Source organism: Pagrus pagrus, assembly GCF_965226575.1.
Source record: "Pagrus pagrus genome assembly, chromosome: 9".
Lineage (NCBI taxonomy): Eukaryota > Metazoa > Chordata > Actinopteri > Spariformes > Sparidae > Pagrus > Pagrus pagrus.
This window is the reverse complement of record NC_140193.1, coordinates 163,042-187,599: the sequence shown is the minus strand read 5'-3', so window position 1 is coordinate 187,599 and position 24,558 is coordinate 163,042. Positions and strand designations below refer to the sequence as shown.

Below are 24,558 nucleotides of genomic sequence, written 5' to 3'. Positions count from 1 at the left end.
CCACAAAATATGAAGCTCAGAGCACCACACAAACCAAACCTGGTGTGAACAGTAGAGAGCCAATGGACCACAAGAACTATTAATATTTTATCACCAGAATAAACAAATGAAGAGCCAGTTACAGTCTAAAGGTGAGGTAGTGTAGTGTACAGTAAAGCTCAGCCAGCATTTTTATGTCCTAACTAGACTGAGTCTGAGGCAGTAGCCGATCCCAACCCGAACTCTACTAGTGTTCCATTTTTTTTAATGTCCAAACCCGACTCGAGCACGATGCAGTTCATGTAAGCTGAACACTGAGTTGGTGTTGCCCTGTCATGCAGTTGTCACCATGGTTGCAGCTTGTCTGGGTACCCTGATTCCAGACATTTACAGTGTAGACGACTGTGAGAAGGCATTTTTCTACACACAGATATAAAACCTAAAACATCTATTCATGTACTTTATATATATATTGTTACACACATACTCGTACAGAACTGGAGTTACATCCACACAATTACTACTGCTGTCAATTGACATGTCTGAAACCAACTCAAACCTGGACATCATTTCTAACATTTTTCCAAATCTGGCCCCGCATGTCGGATTCTGACGGGCCCCACAAGTGCGGATAGTTTTGGGTCAGGTATCCATGTTCTGGTGTAGAGGGATAGAGAGAGGAAAGGAGAGGGAGAATGAGTGTGTTATGGTGTATTCCCACAGAAAGCTAAGCTAATTTTCTGCATATCTAAATTACATACCAAGTCAATGCAAAGATGCATATAGATGCAAATTTGTGGCACAAATACCCAAAATTCACATCGTTCGTGTATTCATACAAGTTGAAAATATTTAACTTTCAGCCAAAAATTTGCATGTGTGGCAGGACTTCGCTGCTTCTTGTGTTAGGAGCGCTGGGTGGAGCGGCGAGCCGGCCGGCTCTGGAAGACAAAGCCGGGTGCAGAGGAAAATCCTCTGGACTAATAAACACCTGGAATGACAACTAATTCTGCTCTGATCCAGAACAGTTTACTGATGAGAGGAGAGCTCAGAGATTACATTTTAACTTGTAGGATTAAAAGTTGATTTTTCTTCACTCCTGTTTATCAACCTGACTGCAGCAGTGATTTGGTGATCTTATTTTACAAAAGCACAGAGGAGAGGGGGAAAAGAAGAGAGAGAGCCAGAGTCTGGTGAATTCTGAGTTCATTGAGAGGCTCAACTTTCTGTGTAAAAGCTGCATGTCGCCAGGCTTTGCAGAGCGTTATATGGGGTCGGCTGAACAGAGTTGGGAGGGTTCAGTGCTGTAGTAGCCTTTGTTTATGGCAGAACCAAAGAGGAACATGACACCACCCTTCACACCATGTTGGAGCAGGCCAGCTATGAGGTATCACAATCTGGGGGAAACCAGAGTACTCAGATGAAACTCATGCAAACTCCACACAGAAAGGCCCTGCCCCAGCCAATGGTTGTTCCAGTCAAAGGAGTATTTCATTATTATGTATGCTAAATCAACATAGACACATTACAACTTAGATCCAATGATGAAAAGTCAGAGGATCACCAAAGTTATTGCAATTCATCCTGAGGGGAACATGACTGTTTCAATCATTGATGGAGCACTTAATGAGATCCTTAGAGGGTGAAGCAATCTCATAAAAACTTTGCACAATCTCACATAGTTCATTTTCTGAATTTTGGAGGTTAGGGTTTTTAAAGGTCAGGTAGCTGTGAAATAAGTCATTCAAGCACAGGTTGACTGTTAATATTATCATAAAGTGAGAGTTGACATGTTCATACATGTATGATGATTATGTGATCTGCCGGTTTGATTACTGAACATTTAAATTAATTTGTTAAATTATTTGTATTTTTACTCAACATTAATGGACAATGAACTTAATGTAACATATATTACTCTTAGTGGATATGTGGAAGTGCAAAAATACAGATATCTGTATTTTCTGATAATGTTCACAGTATATATTCTAATACTCTGCTGTAATTTCACCATCGTGTGTCTCATTTGGATGCACAAAAACCTTCATGAGCCTATGTACATTTTCATTGCAGCTTTGCTACTGAACTCTGTTGCTTTCAGCTCTGCTATGTACCCAAAGTTGTTGATTGACTTATTATCTGAAAAACAGATCATATCATATTCAGCCTGTCTCTTTCAATTTTTTCTATATTACGCCTTAAGTGGTTCAGAGTTCTTACTGCTGTCAGCCATGGCCTATGACAGGTATGTGTCTATATGTAAACCTCTGCAATATCCAACTATCATGAGAAAAACAACCATCAGTATCTTCCTGGTTTTAGCCTGGCTTCTGCCTGCTTGTCAAACTTCAGTCCCAGTAATACTGAGCGCTGATATGAAACTCTGTCATTCGACTTTACAAGGGATTTTTTGTAATAATTCATTTTACGATCTCAACTGCGTGAGTTCAAGAGCACGGTCTGTATTTGGTGTTTTTGCTCTGCTAGATGTTGGACTTTTCCCTTTTCTCTTCATACTGTTTACATACACCAGGATACTTATAATATCTTACCAAAGTAATAGAAATGTCAGGAAAAAAGCAGCACAGACCTGTTTACCCCACCTGTTGGTCTTAATCAGCTTTTCCTGTTTGTGTGCGTATGATGTGGTTATAGTTCGAATGGAATCTGATTTTCCAAAAACTGTGCGTTTTATAATGACTTTACAAGCAGTTTTGTATCATCCTCTCTTCAATCCAATTATATATGGACTGAAAATGAAAGAAATTACCAAACATCTGAAGAGGTTGTTCTGTCCAGCCAAAGTGATCTGATGTATTAAAAGTTATGTTACGATAATAGTGATGATAGTGATGCTAATGTGCAGTTGTTTATTTTGTAATAATAATGCAGAGATGTGAATGTTTATTGTAAGGAGTTGTTTCCACGCTTCAACAATGCTCTTTATGATTTGATGGAAACAGTAAAGAGTATCTTCAGTTTGAACAATGAAGTGATGGAATCAATCTGCTGCAGTTATTGAACAGTATGATTTTGCAGCTTTGTTTGTCAGTCACTGTCAGTCTAACCATCTGAAGAGAGCATGTCACTGTGAACAAACCTCTCCCAAGATCTCTCCCACGTTTTTATGTGTTGAGGGTTTTAACATGTTAGGTTGGAAGGTCCGGACTGAGTTTGGGACTGTACTAATGTATCCAGCCCTCTGAGACCATTTATGTGATACCTGGCTATTCAAATTTAATACTGGGCTGATACTGTCCACGTGTTTCAACCATAGGAATTGTGGCAAGAGAGTGGTAAAGTTGGGTTTGTTGACACTCAAAATCTAGGGGATCTGAGTCGAACCATAGACATTGCATGATTTCATGATGTCTCTGTGAAAATTTTAGTGTCAAAATTTAGAATTTGAGATACAACAAACTCCCAACACAAAGCTCAGCTGATGCCTTTAAGCATTTGTTTGATTAAAAGTTTTCTGAAAATAAAAGTGCCCTTCAGATTATTATATTATATTATGCTACTGGATTAAACTTACTAATGCATTAATGTGTTCATCACTTTAATGTTGAAACAGGTTAAGGGGGAGCTCATATTAATCTCCTTTATACTGCTGGGTAGCTTACGCTACAACAGTACATCAATTTATTCTTTGATTTTTATTTTTTATGAATCTGAATTAGCAAAGTAACTAGTAACTAAAGTTGTCAAATAAATTTATTGACGTAAAAGAACAATATTTGCCTCCATAACGTAGCGAACAGAATAGTATAGTATAAAGTAGCAGAAAATGGAATTATTTAAAGTACTAATCAAGTACCTCAAAACTGTACTTGTACTGTAATGATGTAAATGTACTTAGTTATTACACCATTGGGTTTAACAGACATGCAGCTCTGTTCTGTCTATAGTAACCTACAGTAATATCCTGCACCCCTCTGATGTTACAAGAAAAGGCCAGAGACTGTTTGTTATTCAGCTTTATTTACTTTTTAAAGCGCATTTCATGCACAAGGCAGACTCAATGTGCTTCACAACAGGTATACATAGTTATATAAAAATCAATTAGAATTCGAATAGAAAACAAGAAGAGTGCAAGTGCAAGTAAACAATCATATATGTCATCTTCAGCACATACACACTTAGACTCACACATGCGCACCCACTCACACAATCACATATGGACACATGCACTCACACACATACACACACACACAGTTCAACAGAATGCTGTTGAGAAAAGATATGTTTTTAATCTGTTTTTAAAGATGGCTGCTGATGTGGCATGTCTGTGTCAGGCAAGGTGTTCCATTTTCGTGGGGCAGATACACTAAAAGCTGCCTCCCCTTCTTTGGATCTGGTGCGAGGAATGAGTAAGTTGCCACTGCCTGTTGACCCAAGTGTTCCTGTTGGGGTGTAGGTGATGAGCATGTCTGTGATGTACTGAGGTGCAAGGCCATGTAGTGCTTTGTAAACCAGGAGTAGTATTTTGAAATCGATTCTTGTCCTAACAGGTAACCAGTGCAAAGATTTAAGAACAGGTGTGATGTGTTGATATTTCTTGGTACCAGTGAGAATACGTGCAGCTGCATTTTGAATTAGTTGTAACCTCTGAATACTTGATTTTGGGAGTCCAGTGAATAAACCATTACAGTTATCTAGTCTACTTGTTATAAATGCGTGGATTAATTTTTCTGAGTCTGATTTTGACAGAAAGCCCCTCAATTTGGAAATATTTTTGAGATGATAGAAAGATGATCTTGTAACGTGGTTGATATGACTTCTGAAATTTAGATTGCTGTCGATGATTACACCCAGATTCCTTGCTTCAGTTTTGCTGTCAAGAGAGAGAGAGTTGAGATGTGCTGCAATTTTCTGTCTCTGAGCCTGTGCACCAAAGATGAGTATTTCTGTTTTGTCTTTGTTTAGTTGTAAAAAATGTTCTGACATCCATTGATTAATGTCTTTGATACACTGAGTGAGGGATATTATGGGTGATAGGTCATCTGGGTGTAGTGAAATGTAAAGTTGTGAATCATCTGCATAATTATGGGAACTAAGATTATGTTTGCGTATGACATGTGAGAGTGGAAGCATGTAGAGATTGAACAGCATTGGTCCAAGAATTGACCCTTGTGGTACCCCACATGTAATGTTCATAGTGTTGGAGTTGAATTCACCAATGGAGACATAAAACTGCCTATCATGAAGGTCGGTTCTGAACCAATTTAGAACTGGACCAGACAAGCCAACCCACCTGTCAAGCCTTTCCAGTAAGATGTTGTGATCAACGGTTTCAAACGCAGAACTAAGATCAAGTAGAACAAGAATGGAGATTTTTTTGGAGTCTGTGTTTATATGTAGATCATTTAAAACTGTGATAAGTGCCGTTTCTGTGCTATGGTGGGGCCGAAAACCAGACTGATAAATATCTAAAAGGCTATTTGATGCAAGATAATTCTTGAGCTGAATGTAGACTGTTTTTTCAAGTATTTTGCTGAGGAATGGTAAGTTGGAGATGGGCCTGTAATTTGCAATGACACTTTGATCCAGATTGTTCTTCTTCAGAAGTGGTTTGATGACAGCTGTTTTTAGTGAGACCAGAGACCAGTTAATGATGTGTAGAACCTCTGATGCTAAGCAGTTAAAGACAATTTTGAAAAAAGCAGTTGGGAGAGGATCCAGGCAGCAGGTGGAGGACCTGAGCTGACCAACAATATTGTCGAGCTCTGTCAGATTTAAACAGTTAAAGTGAGACATGACACAGGTGGAATTCCTGGAGAGAGAAAGGGCAAGTTCAGTTGTAGATTTTAGAGCAGTAATGTTTTGTCTAATAGTAATGATTTTGTTATTAAAGAAAGAAGCAAATTGATCACATTTTTCTGAGGACAACATTTCTGAAGGAATGGTGGATGGTGGGTTAACAAGTCTGTCAACAGTGGAGAAAAACACTTTGCTATTATTAATATTTTCATTGATGATTTTAGAAAAGAATGATTGTCTTGCTTGTTTAATTGCTTTGTTATATTCATTCAGTTTATCCTTATAGATGTCATTGTCAACCTGAAGTCTTGTTTTTCTCCACTGTCGCTCTGCCTGACGACACTTTCTCTTTAAGTATCTGATGTCCACTTCATTTCTCCAGGGAGCCTTTTGTTTTTTTACATATTTAATTTTGAGTGGTGCAATTTTGTCAAATACACTATGTATTTTTGAGTTGAAGTTGTCCACAAGGTCCCCAGTTGAAGATATCATGGACAAGACTTCTCATTTACAATTTTTTGAAAGCTTTCAATAGTATTGTCATTAATTATGCGTCTTTTGAGTAATCGAGAACTGCTACGTTGTACAGGGAAAGCAGAAACATCAAAATAAATGCAACAGTGATCAGAAAAGGCTACATCCACAACAAGAGGCGTTGTAATGTTAAATCCTTTTGAGATGACAAGGTCAAGAGTATGTCCTTTATTGTGGGTGGGTCCACGGACATGTTGAGAGAGGTCAAATGCCTCCAGCAGACTAATAAAGCTTATGGCATCTGGATCAGTTTTAATGTCAATGTGAATATTAAAGTCACCAGATATAATAAGACAGTCATAATCAGTGTAACCTGAGATAATAGCTGAGAAAGTTCTTCCAGAAATCCACATTTGGATTTTGGTGGACGGTAAACAGTTATTATTAAGACTGTAGTTTTGCAATGTACTGACAAAGCAAGGTATTCAAATGATATGAATTCACCAAGATGGACTTCCTTACAGCCATAAATATCAGAGAAGACAGCAGCAACCCCACCACCTCTCCTATCAGTCCTAGTGGTATGGAAGAAATTGAAGTTTGGAGGCGCAGTCTCAATGAGTGTAGCGGCTCCATTTTTATCAAGCCAGGTTTCAGTTAGTAAAGTTAAATCTAAACTGTGGGTGCTGATGAGTTCATTTATTAAAAATGATTTATTTGTAAGTGACCTGACATTTAATAGAGCCATTTTTATTTTTTGAGGTGCATTGCTGTGTGAGGGGCTGATAACTGGAGGGATATGGATAAGATTACTAAGGGTTAGCTGAACTGGTGAGATCAGAAGTGCATTTCTTAGGCCTAAAGTTTGTGATAACAGGGATAGATGTGATTGTCACTGGACTGCTATAATGTTTGGAGTGTGGAGTTGCTGACGCTGAGCGCAGGGTGAGTTCAATGTTCACGGATAGGAGGCGAGATCCGATGAGATTTGGGTGGAGCCGGTCATTTTTGAAGAGGTCAGTTCTATTGGGAAAAGAGGTGACGTTGTCCACATATGGGATGTCACGACTGCGGCAGTATCCGTTGAGCCAGATGTGGAGTTGTCTGAGTCAGCTAAATTTTACATCACCGAAACAGGGGGGAGCAAAGGGGCCAGAAACTACGCACTGTTTGTTGGAGTCTAGAATGGTGCTTATGAGGGAGATGTAGTCGTCCTTAAGCTTCTCCGATTGCTGCAGTTTAAGGTTGCACGTACCAATGTGAGCAACCACAGTGGAGACTGACGGACGTTGAGAGAGCAGCTGCGGGATGACGTCATTGATGTCCTGAACGAGCGCACCTGGGTGGCAGGAAGTGCTGCATCTGCTGATCTCCACATGTCGGACCATGGAGGTTCCAACAACGAGAACATGGGAGCGGTCATCAGGAATATCCTTGGTAGCCTGTTGCCTTCCAAACCAACCGACGATGGAGTTGCCGACGATCGGGGCAGTGGCGGGGAAGAGAGGAGTGGGTTCCTGATCCGCAGCAGTGAGAGATGGGACAGGAGCAGCAGCGGCGGCAGCGGGGGCGGCGGTGGAGGAGGAGGAGGCGGAGGAGGAGGAGGATGGGAGATCCACAGCGGCTGCCAGAGCTCCAGATGTGGGGCTGTGATCCAGTTTTGGAGACAGCTCTTCAGGTAGCTGAGGGCGGGGAAGACCACCAGAGTGCCTGTTGACAGCCTCCCTCAGCAACTTGCGGCGGAAGGAGAAGGACTTCCCCAGCTGTTTGTTCTGCTGAGAGGAGGCCGAGTGTTCGCCACGGACCACATCCATCCAGAGCGGCAGGTGTGTAGACCGGTTTGGTGGGAAAATGGCTGAGTCCTTAGGTCTGGCTCCAGACCTGAACCATGAAGCGGTCGGAGATGGGAGCGCCGTCGCCGCAGATGGCGCTGGAAGAGTTGACGTGTCTGGGGGAGAAGTTTCCACCGCCGCCGCCACCGCTGCCATCGCTGCCACCGCTGCCACCGCTGCGTCTGGGGGCTTGCTTCAGCCCTTTTTGTTGGTACTTTGTCTTTTGTCCTTGTGACTTGTTTTTGGTTTATCGGATTCCTTGGTTTTTGTATAATTCAGCTTTGTTTTATTAAAACTCACCTTTCGTTCCCCCTATCCTCCCTCCCATGTGTTGTCTGCATTTGGTTCCCCACTTTGTTTTCCAAACCGTAGGTGTAACAGAAGAAAAACATAGTCCCATTGTAAATACTCCATTTATGACAACTACTGAAGGTTTTAGGTACTTGGCCGTTAAACTCAGTCCTTTACTCAGTGAAATAATCCCAGCAAATTACGACCCCCTGGTAGACAGAGTAACTGAAGCACTTTTCTTTTTCTTTTCTTTTTTTTTTATTAATATCTGTTGCACTGAAGTGAAGCTCTCCAATCTCATTATACAGTGTATAATGACAATAAAGATCATTCTGATTCTGATTCTGATTCTGAACCGTTGGTCTAATTTGCCTATAGCTATGGTCGGACAAAATAATATAATAAAAATGACTACACTACCCAAATTTTTATATTTTCAAGCACACTCCCAGTCGATTCATTTGGAATGATAGGAAAGCTAAACTCTGCCTTAAGGGCCACATATCTAAATATTACAATGTATTGATTGCATATAATGCTGAATCAACGTCGGATAAATCAAATGCTTGGAAAGTGGATATACAAGAGGACATTGATGAGACAGACTGGAATGATGCTTGTTTAAAAGCACAAAAACAGACAATAAATATAAGGTTTAAATTACTTCAATGTAAGTGGTTGATGAGAGTATACATAACTCCTGTCACACTTTATCATATGTCTGCTAATATTCCAGATGTTTGTTCTAAATGTTTAGATGAGAAAGGTACTCTAATTCACTGTCTTTGGGAATGTCCAAAGATCCAAACCTTCTGGAAGGATGTTATAAAATGTTTGTCAGAGATGTTTAATATCAAACTCCCTTTGAATGTCAAACTTTGTGTGCTTGGAATATATCCGAAGGACTTTATACAAGCATCGAAACGCGCTAAACTTGTGGAATTTGTTGGAAGAGGAAGAGTTGGAAGATGCTCCATCATTGAAAATGTGGATAACGGAGCATTCGGACTGTCTGGAAAGACTAACTTACATTGCTAAAGGCAAGTGGAAGGACTGTGTTCAGCTCTGGGAACCATATATGAATGTCATGAAGGATGGAAATGTAAGCTTTACCTTAAAAGGAAATTGTAAACAATGCAGGGTAATATTTGGTTTTAGCTGATATCGGTGCAAGTTGAGTGTGTGTGTGTATGTGGGTGTATGTGTCTGTGTAATGTGCGTATTTTTAGTCTCAAACTGTTAAAGTGCGTGTAAAGCAGCAAAAAAATTGTGTTATGAGTTTGTCACACCACAGTAACATGTATCATTGACCACTGAGCCAAATTTGAAAGATTAAAAAAATCGCTAAGTATATAAAATTAGGTCTCAAAATCATGGAAAAACAAGCACTTCTCTCTGCTGTGAAACGCTGTGGGCGTGTCAGTTAGAGGCGCTGGAACCACGCCCACGCTAGGGGGGAGCCCTCTGTGTACAGTAATTTAAACCCCAGTCTACATATAATTCCTTGTCATAGCTATATTGGTGCACATAAAATATTACCTGTGGATTATCATTGTGCTGTCAGATGGACTCCGCTCAGGGAATCAGGCCAAATCATGTCATGATTAAATGCAATAACATTTGCTAACATTACATGGGCATGACAGGATGCACGATGTAAAATCACTTTCAGGATTTGCACCTTCAGCAAAATGCATTTAATTAAACGAATACAATATTTATAACATAAGCACACACTGACACTGGCGGGCACGTAATGCCGGTGGCGGAGATGGTGGCAGCTGCTGTCGGCGGGACAGGAGGATGCAAGCCGGGGACGGAGAGGGTCGGTTCAGCCCCACTGACCAGCATCAACGGACTCTTCAGAAATCCAGACTTTACCTGGTGGCACTTGCTGTAACTATCGGGGGTAAAGTGGACACTGCAGAGACGGGTGTTGGTGGTGATTTTGAACTCTCCACAGTAGCTCCTCTTGACAACATCGATCCACCATTTCCTTACGTTGTCTCGGTAGGAGACTTAAATAAGCTAACTGAGCCGTTACCCTGGCCTGCACACTGTGGCATCCAGGAAAGATGCATGAGCTACGTGGAGGAGACATGACTGGTTAGCTGACTGGTTGACTGGTTAGCTAGCTGCAAACTATCGTAAGCGATGCTATCCGAGACTCGAGAACTAGCGGGAAAACCACCGAAGCTAATGTGCTGAACGTATTTGTACCGCTTCCGCAGCAGGGCGGGGTTTATGATTTCTGACCCGCCCATTAAATCCTGAACACAGAAATTTTGAAACACAGTTTGAAAGCCTAGCTCCATAATTAAATTATAAATGGTTGAATGGCTTTTTACATGTTTTAAGGAAATACATTTATGACCTATTTAATGTGTTTAGAAGAAAATGGCTGAATTTGCTTTACACAGACTTTAATGTATGTTTCTGTGATGTTATAACGCGACGAAGAAGAAAAAGACAAACATACTGTAAAAAAAAAGAAAACTATGAAACTTCTATTTTAATCAAACACATGCTTAAAGGTATTTCAGCTTAGCTTTGTTTTGGAGTTTGTGGTATCTCAAATTCAAAATTTTGACACTAAAATTTTCACATTTACTGTGGGTTCCAAATATCAGTTATCAGTCTCCTTAATTGCCCCCCGGGGACAAGTAAAGTATGTTGAATTGAATTAGTAACTAATAGAAAAATAAAAGTAACCATTCCAAAGTGAAACAAACTAAACTGAACTAAACCAGACTGCTGAGTGGAAACGGGTCTTTCATGAATGATATACTGGTTTTTGCAGAACCAAAGACAAGCATTACACCAAACGTTGCACCATGTCGGACCAAGCCAACTAGAAGGTATCAGATTCTGTATTTTGATTTTCCTGGATGACCATAGGCCATGTTCTCTACCAGGGATCTCAAACTGCCAGCCCCAGGTCACTATCGCTCCAAATCTCACGTCTCATCAGGCACCAAACAGACCATGGCACACCATCACACCTGTTCGCATGGAACGGCTTGGACTGCTTAGTTGTAGTGGCCTACAGCAGCTCATAGTTAAATTGAACGGACTGTGTAATGGGACACGTGCTCAAGTAAAAGAGGTGAACCAATCCTGTGACTTCTGGAGAGTTTGAGAAAGTTCTTTACATATTAGTGTCTGTTTTGATGGGAGGTTCAATGAGATCCTTGGAGAGTGAAGCAATCTAATAAAAATATTCTACAGACTCATAGGGATCATTTTTTTAATTTAATAACACACACACACACACACACACACACACACTGCATTTTAAGGTCAAGTACCATTTAAATGTGTGAGACACTCCAACGCAGGTTAGATTGGTGTCATTGTTATACTGAGACTTCTTTCGAGTTACTGTTCATGTACACTGTTTTTGTAATCTGCCCATTTTATTGTTGAACATTTGGTCCTAGACAACATTAATGGATGATGCATTTAATGTTACTTCTATAACTGTTAGTGGGTATGTGGAAGTGGACAAATACAGATATCTTTATTTCATGATCATGTTCACAGCATATATTCTAATAATCTGCTGTAATTCTACTGTTGTGTATCTGATCTGGATTCACCAAAACCTCCATGAGCCTATGTACATTTTTATTGCAGCTCTGTTAATCAACTCTGTTCTTTACAGCACTGCCATCTACCCAAAGCTTCTGATCGACTTTTTATCTGAAAAACAGCTCATATCATATTCAGCCTGTCTCTTTCAATTTTTTCTATTCTATTCCTTAAGTGGTTCAGAGTTCTTAGTGCTGTCAGCCATGGCCTATGACAGGTATGTGTCTATATGTAAACCTCTGCAATATCCAACTATCATGAGAAAAACAACCATCAGTATCTTCCTGGTTTTAGCCTGGCTTCTGCCTGCTTGTCAGATAGTAGTCCTCGTAATACTTAGTGCTGAAGCTAAACTGTGTGACTTTACTTTAAAAGGAATAATTTGTAATAATGCAATTTACAGACTTCAATGTCTAAGATCAAGAGTAATTACTATATATGGTGTTGTTGCTTTATTAGATCTCGCAATACTCCCCTTGATCTTTATAAGTTTTACATACACAAAGATCCTTATAATGTCCTATCGACGTAGTAGAGAAGTCAAGAGAAAAGCTGCAGAGACCTGTTTACCACACCTGATAGTTTTAATCAGTTTATCCTGTTTGATTACATATGATGTCATTATAGCTCGAGTGGAATCGGATTTTCCAAAAACTGCACGTTTTATAATGACTTTACAAATTGTTTTGTATCATCCTCTCTTCAATCCAATTATATATGGACTGAAAATGAAAGAAATTACCAGACATCTGAAGAGGTTGTTCTGTCCAGCCAAAGTCATTTGATGTAACACTGATGACTGATGTTCAGTCACTTCCTCTGAAATAATCATATAGAGATGTGAATTCTTGAAAGGTATTTAACATATGCATTCATTTCCATGACGGACTCATAAACAGTAATGAAACTCCTGAGGTTGAACATTGTAATTGTGTGCTGTAGTTCTGGATGAAACATCTTTTTATTCATCGTTATCAAGTCATCACAACTTTTTTCAGACTTTAAAAAATATATATTTTACTTTACTGTGATGAATTTCATTGACAAAATTGGACCCTGGTTGTTGAGACAACACTGACAGCGTGCACATGCCTGTGTTCCAGAATTTTTTCCATTTAATCTTATGTTCTTTAAAGAATCTTAAACTTTTTTTAAAAATAAAAATTACATTTGTTATTCCCAGCTGGTTTTATAAGAGGAAATCGGTGTGTGTGTGTAGGTGTGTTCTGGGCTACTGTAGAAACATGTTGGTGTAACAGGTGAACTCTGCTCCTGCTGTAGATGTAAAAGGCTCATTTTAATGTAAAGAAAACAACGATTCTTAGTTTCAGCTGATCATACACTAATGAAACATTACGAACATGACATTACTAGCCCTACGTGGGTTACCCAACCTATTTACAATGGTCAATCCTTCTTCTTCGTCTTGTACAATAACCTCATGAAGGTCTGTGTACATTATTCCCATAATCTTGCCTGCAGTTCTGACTAGGCTCAAAATGTCAGCTCTAGATTTCAAGCCTAGTCAGAACTGTGCAGGAATCAAAATTCATCTGTTGGTTGTCATCATCAGAGTTATTCACACTACACAAAACACAAAGACGCAGACACAAACACACTTGGGGACTGCTGTTGCTCACTAGCTTACAGCTAATGTAGAGCAACCCCAAGGTTCCACCGGGCCTGTCTCAAGCCACTATTGGCTCTGGTGACTCGCAGCTGCATCAATCCGCACAGAGCAGAGTGAGCCAGACAGGAAGTCAGAAAGCTGAACGGCATTGTAGGGAAACGTGCCTCTCGTTTCTGCTATTGATTGAGGCCTTGTTCTCTGCATAAACATTCCTTTGCGTTTCAAGCTGGCTTTGTTATTCCAAAGGGCGCCTTGCAGTCTCCCCTACCTCCATCTGGCAAGAAGAACTTTATTTTCTTTTGTAATAAAGCTGTCAAATACCCTCCCTGGTATCTGCACCCATCTTCAGAGGCCCCCACAGTCACACCTTTCCTTTAAAGGTCAAGCGAGATTCAGCTGATCACAATTGAATCCACATTTGCCAAAACATCAGAGGACCGCCGACGACACCACAGTGCTCGGACTCATCAACAACAATAATGAGACGGATTACAGGACTGCAGTGCAACATCTAACAGCATGGTGTGTGGGTAATAATCTCATACTGAACATCAAGAAGACCAAGGAGATTATTGTGGACCCCCGCAAAAAGAGACAAAACAGCCACCTTCCACTCTCTATCGGCAGCGAGGCGGTGGAGAGGGTGGCACACTTCAAATTCCTGGGAGTGACCATCACTGAGGACCTGTCCTGGGGCATCAACACCACCTCAGCAGTAGGAAAGGCCCAGCAACGGCTCTACTACCTGAGGCAACTGAAGAATGCCGGGATCCAGAAACAGCTGATGGTGAACTTCTACAACTGTGCCATCAGCAGTGTTCTGACGTACGGTTTCCTTGTGTGGTTCTCCAGCTGCACTAAGGCCGAACAGCAGGCACTCCAGCGGGTGGTAAAAACAGCGGGGAAAATCATGGGGACCATTCTACCAGAGATCAGTACCATCTACACCTCCCGCTGTCTGAAGAGAGTGCGTAACATCCTGCATGACCAACACCACCCAGCCCATCACCTGTTCCACCTGCTGCCCTCAGGTAGAAGGTACAGGGCCTTATCTGCCAGAACCACCAGAATGGCCCACAGCTGTACCCTCAGGCAGTGAGGCTGCTGAACAGTGCCCCCCTCCTCTCTCTCCCCCCCTCACATGGACAGTAACCACACTCCATTTTACAATAACTGTGAACTGGTCTCTGCATTGCTGCAGCACACACCATACTACCTCTGACAATGTACTCTGGCGCCCCTTGTGTTTTTGTCCTTCTTTCGTGTACATGACATGCCCCGTGGGATTCTGCACCATTGCACATCTTGCACTTTTTGCACTATGCACTTTTTCACTATGTAAGGTTGTATGCTCCAACGGAATTTCGTTGTTATTTATGGCAATGACAAATAAAGGATTGATTGATTGATTGATTGACCGGAGGACTTCCCTTTTACAATGATATGTTATAATTGAATGTCTTTGCAATTGTAAATGAGACTAAAAAACTGCTAACATTTTGTTCTGTCCTATTGAATTAACACACACACACAAATTTCCAGAGTGAATTGACTCCCCTTCTCTGGACCTAATCCTCGGCTGACACCCGTACTTTACGACTCTTATCTTTTTGCATTCCAATGTGGAGGTCCCTACACTCCTACAGATTTCAACAAAGTTAAAATAACTGTTTAGCCAGAACCTAGTCTTTTGGATTTTAATATATTATTAACCAGGGAGAAAAGTTCATAAAACTAATTCTACCCGCATTTCTCTGCAATGAAAATTGACTGAGATAAATTTTATGTGTGAAAACGTCCTGTGTGCAGTGGAACCACAGTACCTTCTAATGGAGTCCTGGTATGATTTGGACAAAGTTTCAAAGGACTTTGGTTCAGATTTTGGTTTGTTAAAAGTCAATGTTTAAGTTATTGAAGTTTTGATTTGGCTTATTATAAATTGGTTCTTTTTGTTAAGCATACACCCGTGTCTCCCCTCTCTTGTTGCAGCCGTTTGAGCCGGGTCGTAATAGAGCGTAACAAAGTTACTTCCAAAACACGCAGTTGGGCGGGAATGTGTTTAGTAACGTCTGAAAGTATAACTATGTTTTCAGGAGTTACTAAATACAATCACAAGTTGTGACGTTGTGTTCGGCTTAATGACTACAACCAACTCGATATGACAACAGTAAGTAGCATGCTAACGTTACCTCCCGATCACACTGTTCAACAATTACGTTGATTATCTGCATGAACTAAGGAATCTGAAACTTTTCAAGACAAGATGTTCATGGTGTTTTAGTAAGTTAGTCATCGTTTACAGTCACTTCATGAAAACGTGCAAGCTATCGAAACGGACAGCATGAGATTATCTCCCAGCTTTATTACGGTTATAAACTGTGGACAAATAGAGCCCCAATGAACACCACGTAACAACAAATCAACTCAAAGCAAAAGTCGGTAAGATAATAAATATGTATATATGTAATATATGACTTACAAATCCAGTAGCATCGAGGCTAGGTCGCCATCAGTCTTGAAACCCATTTCTTCTCTCAGCTCGCTCCACCAAGTGTAAGCTAGTCCAATATTTATCCGTGTCCGGCTCATGTTATATCACTTTGTGACAGTGGGCTCTGTCACCGAACACGGCAGCCTCCCCCTCATAACACACCTGTAATCTCCCCTCTGTTTGTTAGCTGCAGCAGTGAGTGCACGCACCGTTTAGCAGCTAATTGCTAACCCTTTCAGAAAACACACACACATAACCCACGTAACCCTCCGTGAAATAAAATGACGAGAGCAGAAGGTCAATCATACATGGTTTATTGGTTGAAACTGAGTACAGCAATTATGCAGTTTTGATGGGTACTTATCGTGTTAGACTGGCAGACGCGGGACTGGACTTCTATGTTTGGTCACGTTTCCGTGGTTGCACTTCCGGACTAGCGCTCTAGTAAGGCTTTTTAAGCAAAGTAGTCCCGGGAAAATGGTAATTTAGGTGAGCTCACGGGGAGGGGGAGATAACTGAGGTTATAAACTGGCCCAGAGCATATGTGAAGAATGAAGATATGAAATTTAGCTGTTTTTCAGGCATTTGCTAAAGAGACTGTTTTTCATGTTGTGTGATTGCTGTTTTAGTATCATATGCTTATGTTTACCTGGTAACTCACTAATGTCTGCTGATATGACATCCCTGCATTTTTGGTTTGGACCATGGGGGCTGTGGTTACTGGGCTGAAAGCCGGCTGAGGAAACCTGGTAAGATGAGTTGAGGCTGGGTCCTAAAGGGAGTAGGATCTCTGAGCCTGAGAGAGATGTTTTGTATAATACTAATTTTTGGTGTCTCATCATTTTGAGCACACATGTGGATCCATTGTGGCTTCTTTTCTTTTTGTCACTGTTTTGCACAGCTAAAATAAATACACCTTTGCACTGAAGTGCTATTGTGGTTGGACCATCATTTTTATTTTAAAGGGCTTATTGCACCTTAAAGCGCCTTGAAGCGGCCTTTTTCTGACACACTTTCTCTTTTTCTTTTCTTCGCCTCCTCAGACAATACCTTCTTGGCTTTTTTAGCCGGCTCGGCCATGGCGTTGGTTCACAAAAAATCCAAGTAGCTGCTGGCTAAATCCACCGATGAATAAACGTGTCGTAAAGCAGGTCGCACTAGACTTCTTTACGTCAGGTATGTCGCTACCCGCTCTGGGAGGTTACGCAGTGCGGTTTCTGCCGGCGCGACCCCCCTCAGGCTGCAGAGGCGTCACTGTTCATCCTATTAATCGTTATTCTGCCACTTAACTGAGTTTAGAAACATTATTTTAAGGTCGAAAAACTACCTAGTGTTGCTTTAAGTTACAGAGGACGATCCGGTCATGACGGAGCATCCTTTAGTTATTTTAGCAAAGAAGTTAAATTAGTTTATAAGTCAGAGCCTAAGAACCACCACTCAAAGCGACAAAAGAAGACCATCGTCTTTCATTACTTTAGTCATTACAGATTCAGTACCTTTCTGTTTCCTGTCATTTATTTAATTTGCCATTTAATTTATTTGCACTGAATTATTTAGTCAATAAACATATTTAACTGTATGTCGTTGTCTGTGCAGGTTTGTTTTAATGTGGGGAACCCATGGTTACTGTGTGTAGAAGTCACTGCTTCAGTTACGAGATTGAATAAATTGATCTGAAATTGATTAGAATTGATTGATTGATCGAATTTGATTAATTCCCTCTGGATTAGTCAAAGAGATAAAATAACAGAGGTGGTGCCCTATTTAAAAGTGCTTTATTAATTGCAAGTGATTAATAAATTACATTTATTAGTAGTGTTTCTCCTACAGCATAGTGCATCCAGTCAATTTTCAAAATAACACACTCTGTGCAGACTTGGGATCTAGAGCAAAACAAAGTCAGAAATATAAACAATAAACACACTTAAAACAGACAAATAATCAAACTACTGAACCAATGGCAGAACTATAAAAAGCAGGGAGGCATGATGCTCCACTCCTGAAACGCTCCCAGTGGGATATGAATCCATGTGGAGATGTGCCCAGTGGAATAAAGGGGTAAGCTTTTCTGGCTGTTAGGCGCAAAAAGAAAAAAACACTGTCTAACTTGCATGACTAACTTGAATATGCAGAAATGATGTTGTGATAACTTCCTTGAAGACCGCAAAGCAGAATTCGCTTCCCTTTCTGTGTGAACACAGCTAGCTTGTTAGCCTTAGCTAGCTTGGTAGCTTTCATTTAGTTGGAACAAACATGCTCCAACTCTTTGCCCATTTCTTGACTAGCCAGAGTAAGTCTGAGTCGAGCAATGTCAAGATGGCAATAGCTGAAGCCACCGACTGAACTTCACAGTGGCTTTGGTTTTGTCTACTGTTTTATAGTCAATGAGCCTTTCACTCCGACAGTGTTTGTGTTGACTGAACATGAGATCCCTGTTAAACATGTTTTATATATAACAATCTCACACTTTCTCACATTCTAGATCATGGCCGTGGTTCTGGTGTTACCATTAGCTGACCCAGCCCTGGGGTAGCAGGAGCAAAACCACCATCATATTGTTATTCCCTGTCTTCTAACTGATCTCTTTCAGTTCGGACCCTACGTTGTATCCTGACATGCTCACGTGGAGCTAGTGGAGCGCACTGTTTGATCCATTGTGGAAATGTGTGAAAGTGGTCCCGTCAGTCAATAGGCAAATGTGATGATGAATAATTATGCATGACATCTCATGACAGTCAATGTCAAAAGCAACCACACGACAGTTAAATGTAACATTAACACATGAAGCTAAATAGCCTGCCATGACGTGTTTATGGTTATGTAATCCGGGTTAATGTCAGGTTGTCAGAAAAAGACATCGCTAATGTTTAATGAGATCCATGGAGGCTGAAGCAATCTAATAAAAACTTTCCACAGACTCACATGGTTCATTTTCTAAATTTTGGAGGTGAACACACACCAAATGCAATTCAAGGTCTGGTCTCTTTGAATCAGTTAGACACGAAAGTGCGGGCTGAATGTTGGTATCATAAAAGTGAGATTTCTTTGTAAATGTTCATATTTTATACATTTTGATTCAATGTTGCTGTTCTATAGATGCCTGTTTTAATGCTGAACATTTAGTTATTTAAACATTAATGGATGATGAACTTAATGTAACTTATATAACTCTTAGTGGATATGTGGAAGTGCAAAAATACAGATATCTGTATTTTCTGATAATGTTCACAGTATATATTCTTATACTCTGCTGTAATTTCACCATCGTGTGTCTCATTTGGATGCACAAAAACCTTCATGAGCCTATGTACATTTTCATTGCAGCTTTGCTACTGAACTCTGTTGCTTTCAGCTCTGCTATGTACCCAAAGTTGTTGATTGACTTATTATCTGAAAAACAGATCATATCATATTCAGCCTGTCTCTTTCAATTTTTTCTATTCTATTCCTTAAGTGGTTCAGAGTTCTTACTGCTGTCAGCCATGGCCTATGACAGGTATGTGTCTATATGTAAACCTCTGCAATATCCAACTATCATGAGAAAAACAACCATCAGTATTTTCCTGGTTTTAGCCTGGCTTCTGCCTGCTTGTCAAACTTCAGTCCCAGTAATACTGAGCGCTGATATGAAACTCTGTCATTCGACTTTACAAGGGATTTTTTGTAATAATTCATTTTACGATCTCAACTGCGTGAGTTCAAGAGCACGGTCTGTATTTGGTGTTTTTGCTCTGCTGAATCTGGGACTTTTCCCTTTTCTCTTCATACTGTTTACATACACCAGGATACTTATAATATCTTACCAAAGTAATAGAAATGTCAGGAAAAAAGCAGCACAGACCTGTTTACCCCACCTGTTGGTCTTAATCAGCTTTTCCTGTTTGTGTGCGTATGATGTGGTTATAGTTCGAATGGAATCGGATTTTCCAAAAACTGCACGTTTTATAATGACTTTACAAGCAGTTTTGTATCATCCTCTCTTCAATCCAATTATATATGGACTGAAAATGAAAGAAATTACAAAACATCTGAAGAGGTTGTTCTGTCCAGCCAAAGTGATCTGATGTATTAAAAGTTATGTTACGATAATAGTGATGATAGTGATGCTAATGTGCAGTTGTTTATTTTGTAATAATAATGCAGAGATGTGAATGTTTAATGTAGGAAGTTGTTTCCACGCTTCAACAATGCTCTTTATGATTTGATGGAAACAGTAAAGAGTATCTTCAGTTTGAACAATGTAGTGATGGATGTGATGGATGAAAGCATATCACTGTGAACTAACTCTCCCAAGATTTCTCCCGCTTCTTTAATTTTGAGGTTTTGTTTGTTTGTTGTTGGTGTTTTGTAGAAAGCCTGGGCTACGTTTGAGACTGTTGCTAAGACGGACATATAACCCTTGGAGACTGATGTATTGACATTTTGTAGTGGGCACTACAAATATATTATGTTGTCTACATGTTTCAGTCATAGGAGTCGTGGAGAAGAGGGAGAGGGTGTGTGGGTTGATATGCAACAGACATTTTAGGGATCTGAGTCGACATGGCTAAAAACAAGATTGTTTTTGTCACCAACTCGCAGCAGGTGAGAGAGAGACAGTGAAGCCTAGGCTCGGGCTTGTCATTTGAAAACGCCTTCTGCATTACCTGCTGAAGTTAAAGACACTGGTGGGTCCACGGAGACACATGGTCTAGTTTTAGGAGAAAACAGATTATGCAAAACATGACAGTAACAACACAGACAACAGTGAGTCAAAGCCCTGTGTGCCCAACCCGAACTCTACTAGCGTTCCATTTTTTAATGTCCAAATATGATGCTACAGTGTACATTTTAGGACATCCACGGGTGTCAGGCTTCAGCGTCAGACCTTAGATGAAAAGGCATCAGGTCTCAACAAAACCTCTGACAGACTCATACTAAACAGCCTTAGAAAAAAAGTTATCGGACCAAAAGGCATCAGAAAAAAAGACAGACTAAAAGGCCTCAGCCTCAGGAAAAAAGACGTCAGACTGAACGCATCAGGAAAAATCAGTCACATACAAAGACTGTAAAGAAGTCGCATAAAAACGGACTACAGACCATAGGTGCAGACGAGTGTCTTTCGCAAAAATAAATGACGTCATCAAAACACCACAGCGGTAACGAGCATGGCATAATGAGCCAGGAACAACTACGCCATCAAGTCGCGACCATAGCGGCAACAGGCAGATATATTAGACCGTCTTTGGCGAAAGTAGGACACAAACGTAAGTGTTATTATTTCTTCTTTTTCTGATGCCGTTTCATCTGATGTCTTTTTTTCTGATGCCGTTTCGTCTGACATCTTTTTTTTCTGATGCCGTTTAGTCTGATAATTTTTTTTCTGATGCCGTTTGGTCCGATGACTTTTTTTCTAAGGCTGTTTAGTACGAGTCTGACAGAGGTTTTGCTGAGACCTGATGCCTTTTCATCTAAGGTCTGACGCTGAAGCCTGACACCCGAGGATGTCCTAAAATGTACACCGCATGATGCAGTTCATGTAAGCTGAACACTGAGTTGGTGTTGCCCTGTCATGCAGTTGTCACCATGGTTGCAGCTTGTCTGGGTACCCTGATTCCAGACATTTACAGTGTAGACGACTGTGAGAAGGCATTTTTCTACACACAGATATAAAACCTAAAACATCTATTCATGTACTTTATATATATATTGTTACACACATACTCGTACAGAACTGGAGTTACATCCACACAATTACTACTGCTGTCAATTGACATGTCTGAAACCAACTCAAACCTGGACATCATTTCTAACATTTTTCCAAATCTGGCCCCGCATGTCGGATTCTGACGGGCCCCACAAGTGCGGATAGTTTTGGGTCAGGTATCCATGTTCTGGTGTAGAGGGATAGAGAGAGGAAAGGAGAGGGAGAATGAGTGTGTTATGGTGTATTCCCACAGAAAGCTAAGCTAATTTTCTGCATATTTAAATTACATACCAAGTCAATGCAAAGACGCGTCGCATATAGATGCAAATTTGCGGCGCAAATACCCAAAATTCACATCGTTCGTGTATTCATAGTTGAAAATATTTAACTTTCAGCCAAAAATGTGCATGTGTGGCAGGACTTCGCTGCTTCTTGTGTTAGGAGCGCTGGGTGGAGCGGCGAGCCGGCCGGCTCTGGAAGACAAAGCCAGGTGCAGAGGAAAATCCTCTGGACTAATAAACACCTGGAATGACAACTAATTCTGCTCTGATCCAGAACAGTTTACTGATGAGAGGAGAGCTCAGAGATAACATTTTAACTTGTAGGATTAAAAGTTGATTTTTCTTCACTCCTGTTTATCTACCTGACTGCAGCAGTGATTTGGTGATCTTATTTTACAAAAGCACAGAGGAGAGGGGAAAAGAAGAGAGAGAGCCAGAGTCTGGTGAATTCTGAGTTCATTGAGAGGCTCAACTTTCTGTGTAAAAGCTGCGTGTCGTGTCCCCTCAGCCCATTACTTTTTGCCGTTGCTAGTGAGCCACTTAATATCAGTTTAGGAATCATCCTTCTGAGGAGCCCATCCGATTAGGTAACGCGGATCACCACATCTCTCTGTATGTGGATGATGTTGTTCTCTTTTTATCACGGCCTGAGCACTCTGTCTCCATTTTGCTGAATGTTATAAGGTCTTTCGGTGCGGTTTCAGGATATACAATTAATTGGCAGAAGAATTTATGTCTTTGGGTGCTGATCTTAGCAGCGATTTCCTGTTTAATCTCCCTTTCAAAATCACAGACAGATTGAAGTATCTTGAGTAGTGTTGCCCAAAAACCCTAAATTAATTTTTAAGCTGAACGTCCTTGATAGAGCAGAAAAGCTTAAGGGGGACATTGAAAAATGGAGGACTCTCCCTCTCTCTATGGTGGGTTACCTATTTTTTTAATGAAGTCGTTTTTCAAGTCATTAGATTCAGTAGTTATGCCCTTCATTTGGGGCTATAAAGCTCACAGAATATCGAAAATTAATTTACATAAGACCAGAGAGAAGGGTGGACTGGGATTGCCATGCTTCTTACATTACTACTGGGCAGCAAATGCAAGGGCTCTTGTCTACTGGCAGGAAGGTTATAGCACAGAAGTGATGTCTGAGACTCCTTCCTGGGTTGCCATTGAAGAAGGTGATGTTAAAAATAGCTCTTTGCCAGGACTTGTTTTTTCGGGGTCCAGTTGCCCTACAAACATTAACAAACATGTGGATAATTGGATAATTTTGAACTGCTTGAATATATGGCAGCAAATTAAAAAGGGTTGCAGTCTCCCAGATACTTCGATTCACACCCCAATATGCTGCAATCATGCATTCCCCCCATCTCTTACAGATGTGTCCTTTAGTAGTTGGAGGCTGAAGGGGACAGTGTCTTTGAGAGATGTGTTTATCGACAAGCATTTTGCCTCACTTACTCAGTTAAAACATAAATTATGTCTTCCCACAACACATTTTTTTCGATATTTACCGATCAGGAATTATGTTCGTCAGTGTGTGCCTAACTTTGATTCTTTTCCTGAGGAAAGACAAATTCATAAGCTTTTGTTGGGCCCAACTGAATCTGGAAAACTAGTCTCAGGCTTTCTAAATATATTTTCAGAACATATAAATTATGCTACACATTCTTTGAAAAAGGCCTGGGAGGAGGAACTGGGTATGCAGATTGGGGATGATGTTTGGAAGGAGGGCCGTAGCCAGTCCCGATCTTGCTCTGTTAATGCCAGGCACCAATTAATTCAGTTTAAAGTGACGCACAGGCTTCATTAATCAAAAACAAAACTGCACAGAATTTTTCCTACCATTTTGTCGTTGTGTGATGGGTGCAAATCTGCAGAGGGCTCTTTGAGCCATCTTTTTTGGACATGCCCCAAACTGTATAATTTTTGGTGTGAAATATTCAAGTAGTTCTCTGATGTGTATGGTTGTGTGATTGAACCTGATCCAGAGATTGCATTATTTGGGCAAAGCACTATTATGTATGGAATGGTAATTGCTAAGAGGGTAATTTTAAGGCTCTGGACATCATATAAAGTGCCCCAGTTTAAGACTTGGTTAACTGATCTCACTGGTGTCTCACATATGGAGAAAATTCGGTATGGGATGTTGGATAATCTCAACAAGTTCTCTGATATATGGAAACCATTCCTGGATCACCTTGCCCAGCTCAATACTGTACCTGACCAGCATTGTCATCCATAGTGTGCCACCTGCCTCTCTCAATGAGTTTGTGTTCATAAATGTAGTGTCAATGCTGCTGGAGTGCAATTCATTTTTAAAAAGAAAAATGCCCTGTCTGTGTTGTTTGTTTTTTTCTTGTTGTTTTTTTTTCTTCCTTGTTCTTATTAATGTATTCCTGTATACAACAAATTTCAATAAAAATAATTCTAAAAAAGAATAAAAAACCTGCATGTTGCGAGGCTTTGCAGAGCGTTATGTGGGGAGTTTAGTTTATGGCAGGCCAGCTATGAGGTATCACAATCTGAGGGAAACCAGAGTACTC

General features: G+C 40.5%; 2 protein-coding genes across 2 annotated transcripts; both read left to right on the top strand.

Moving 5' to 3' along the window:
- Window positions 1-1,865: 1,865 nt before the first annotated feature.
- On the top strand, window positions 1,866-2,792 carry LOC311262816 (olfactory receptor 6N2-like; the record flags this gene model as incomplete). The annotated part of the gene is made up of 1 exon (XM_084362552.1): window positions 1,866-2,792. The coding sequence occupies one exon, from the start codon at window positions 1,866-1,868 to the stop codon at window positions 2,790-2,792; it is 927 nt and encodes a 308-aa protein (XP_084218678.1).
- An 8,993-nt stretch (window positions 2,793-11,785) lies between these two features.
- On the top strand, window positions 11,786-20,112 carry LOC311262817 (olfactory receptor 6N2-like; the record flags this gene model as incomplete). Its single annotated transcript, XM_084362553.1, has 2 exons — window positions 11,786-12,144; window positions 19,545-20,112. 2 exons carry the CDS (start codon window positions 11,786-11,788, stop codon window positions 20,110-20,112), a joined length of 927 nt encoding a protein of 308 aa, XP_084218679.1.
- Window positions 20,113-24,558: the final 4,446 nt, after the last annotated feature.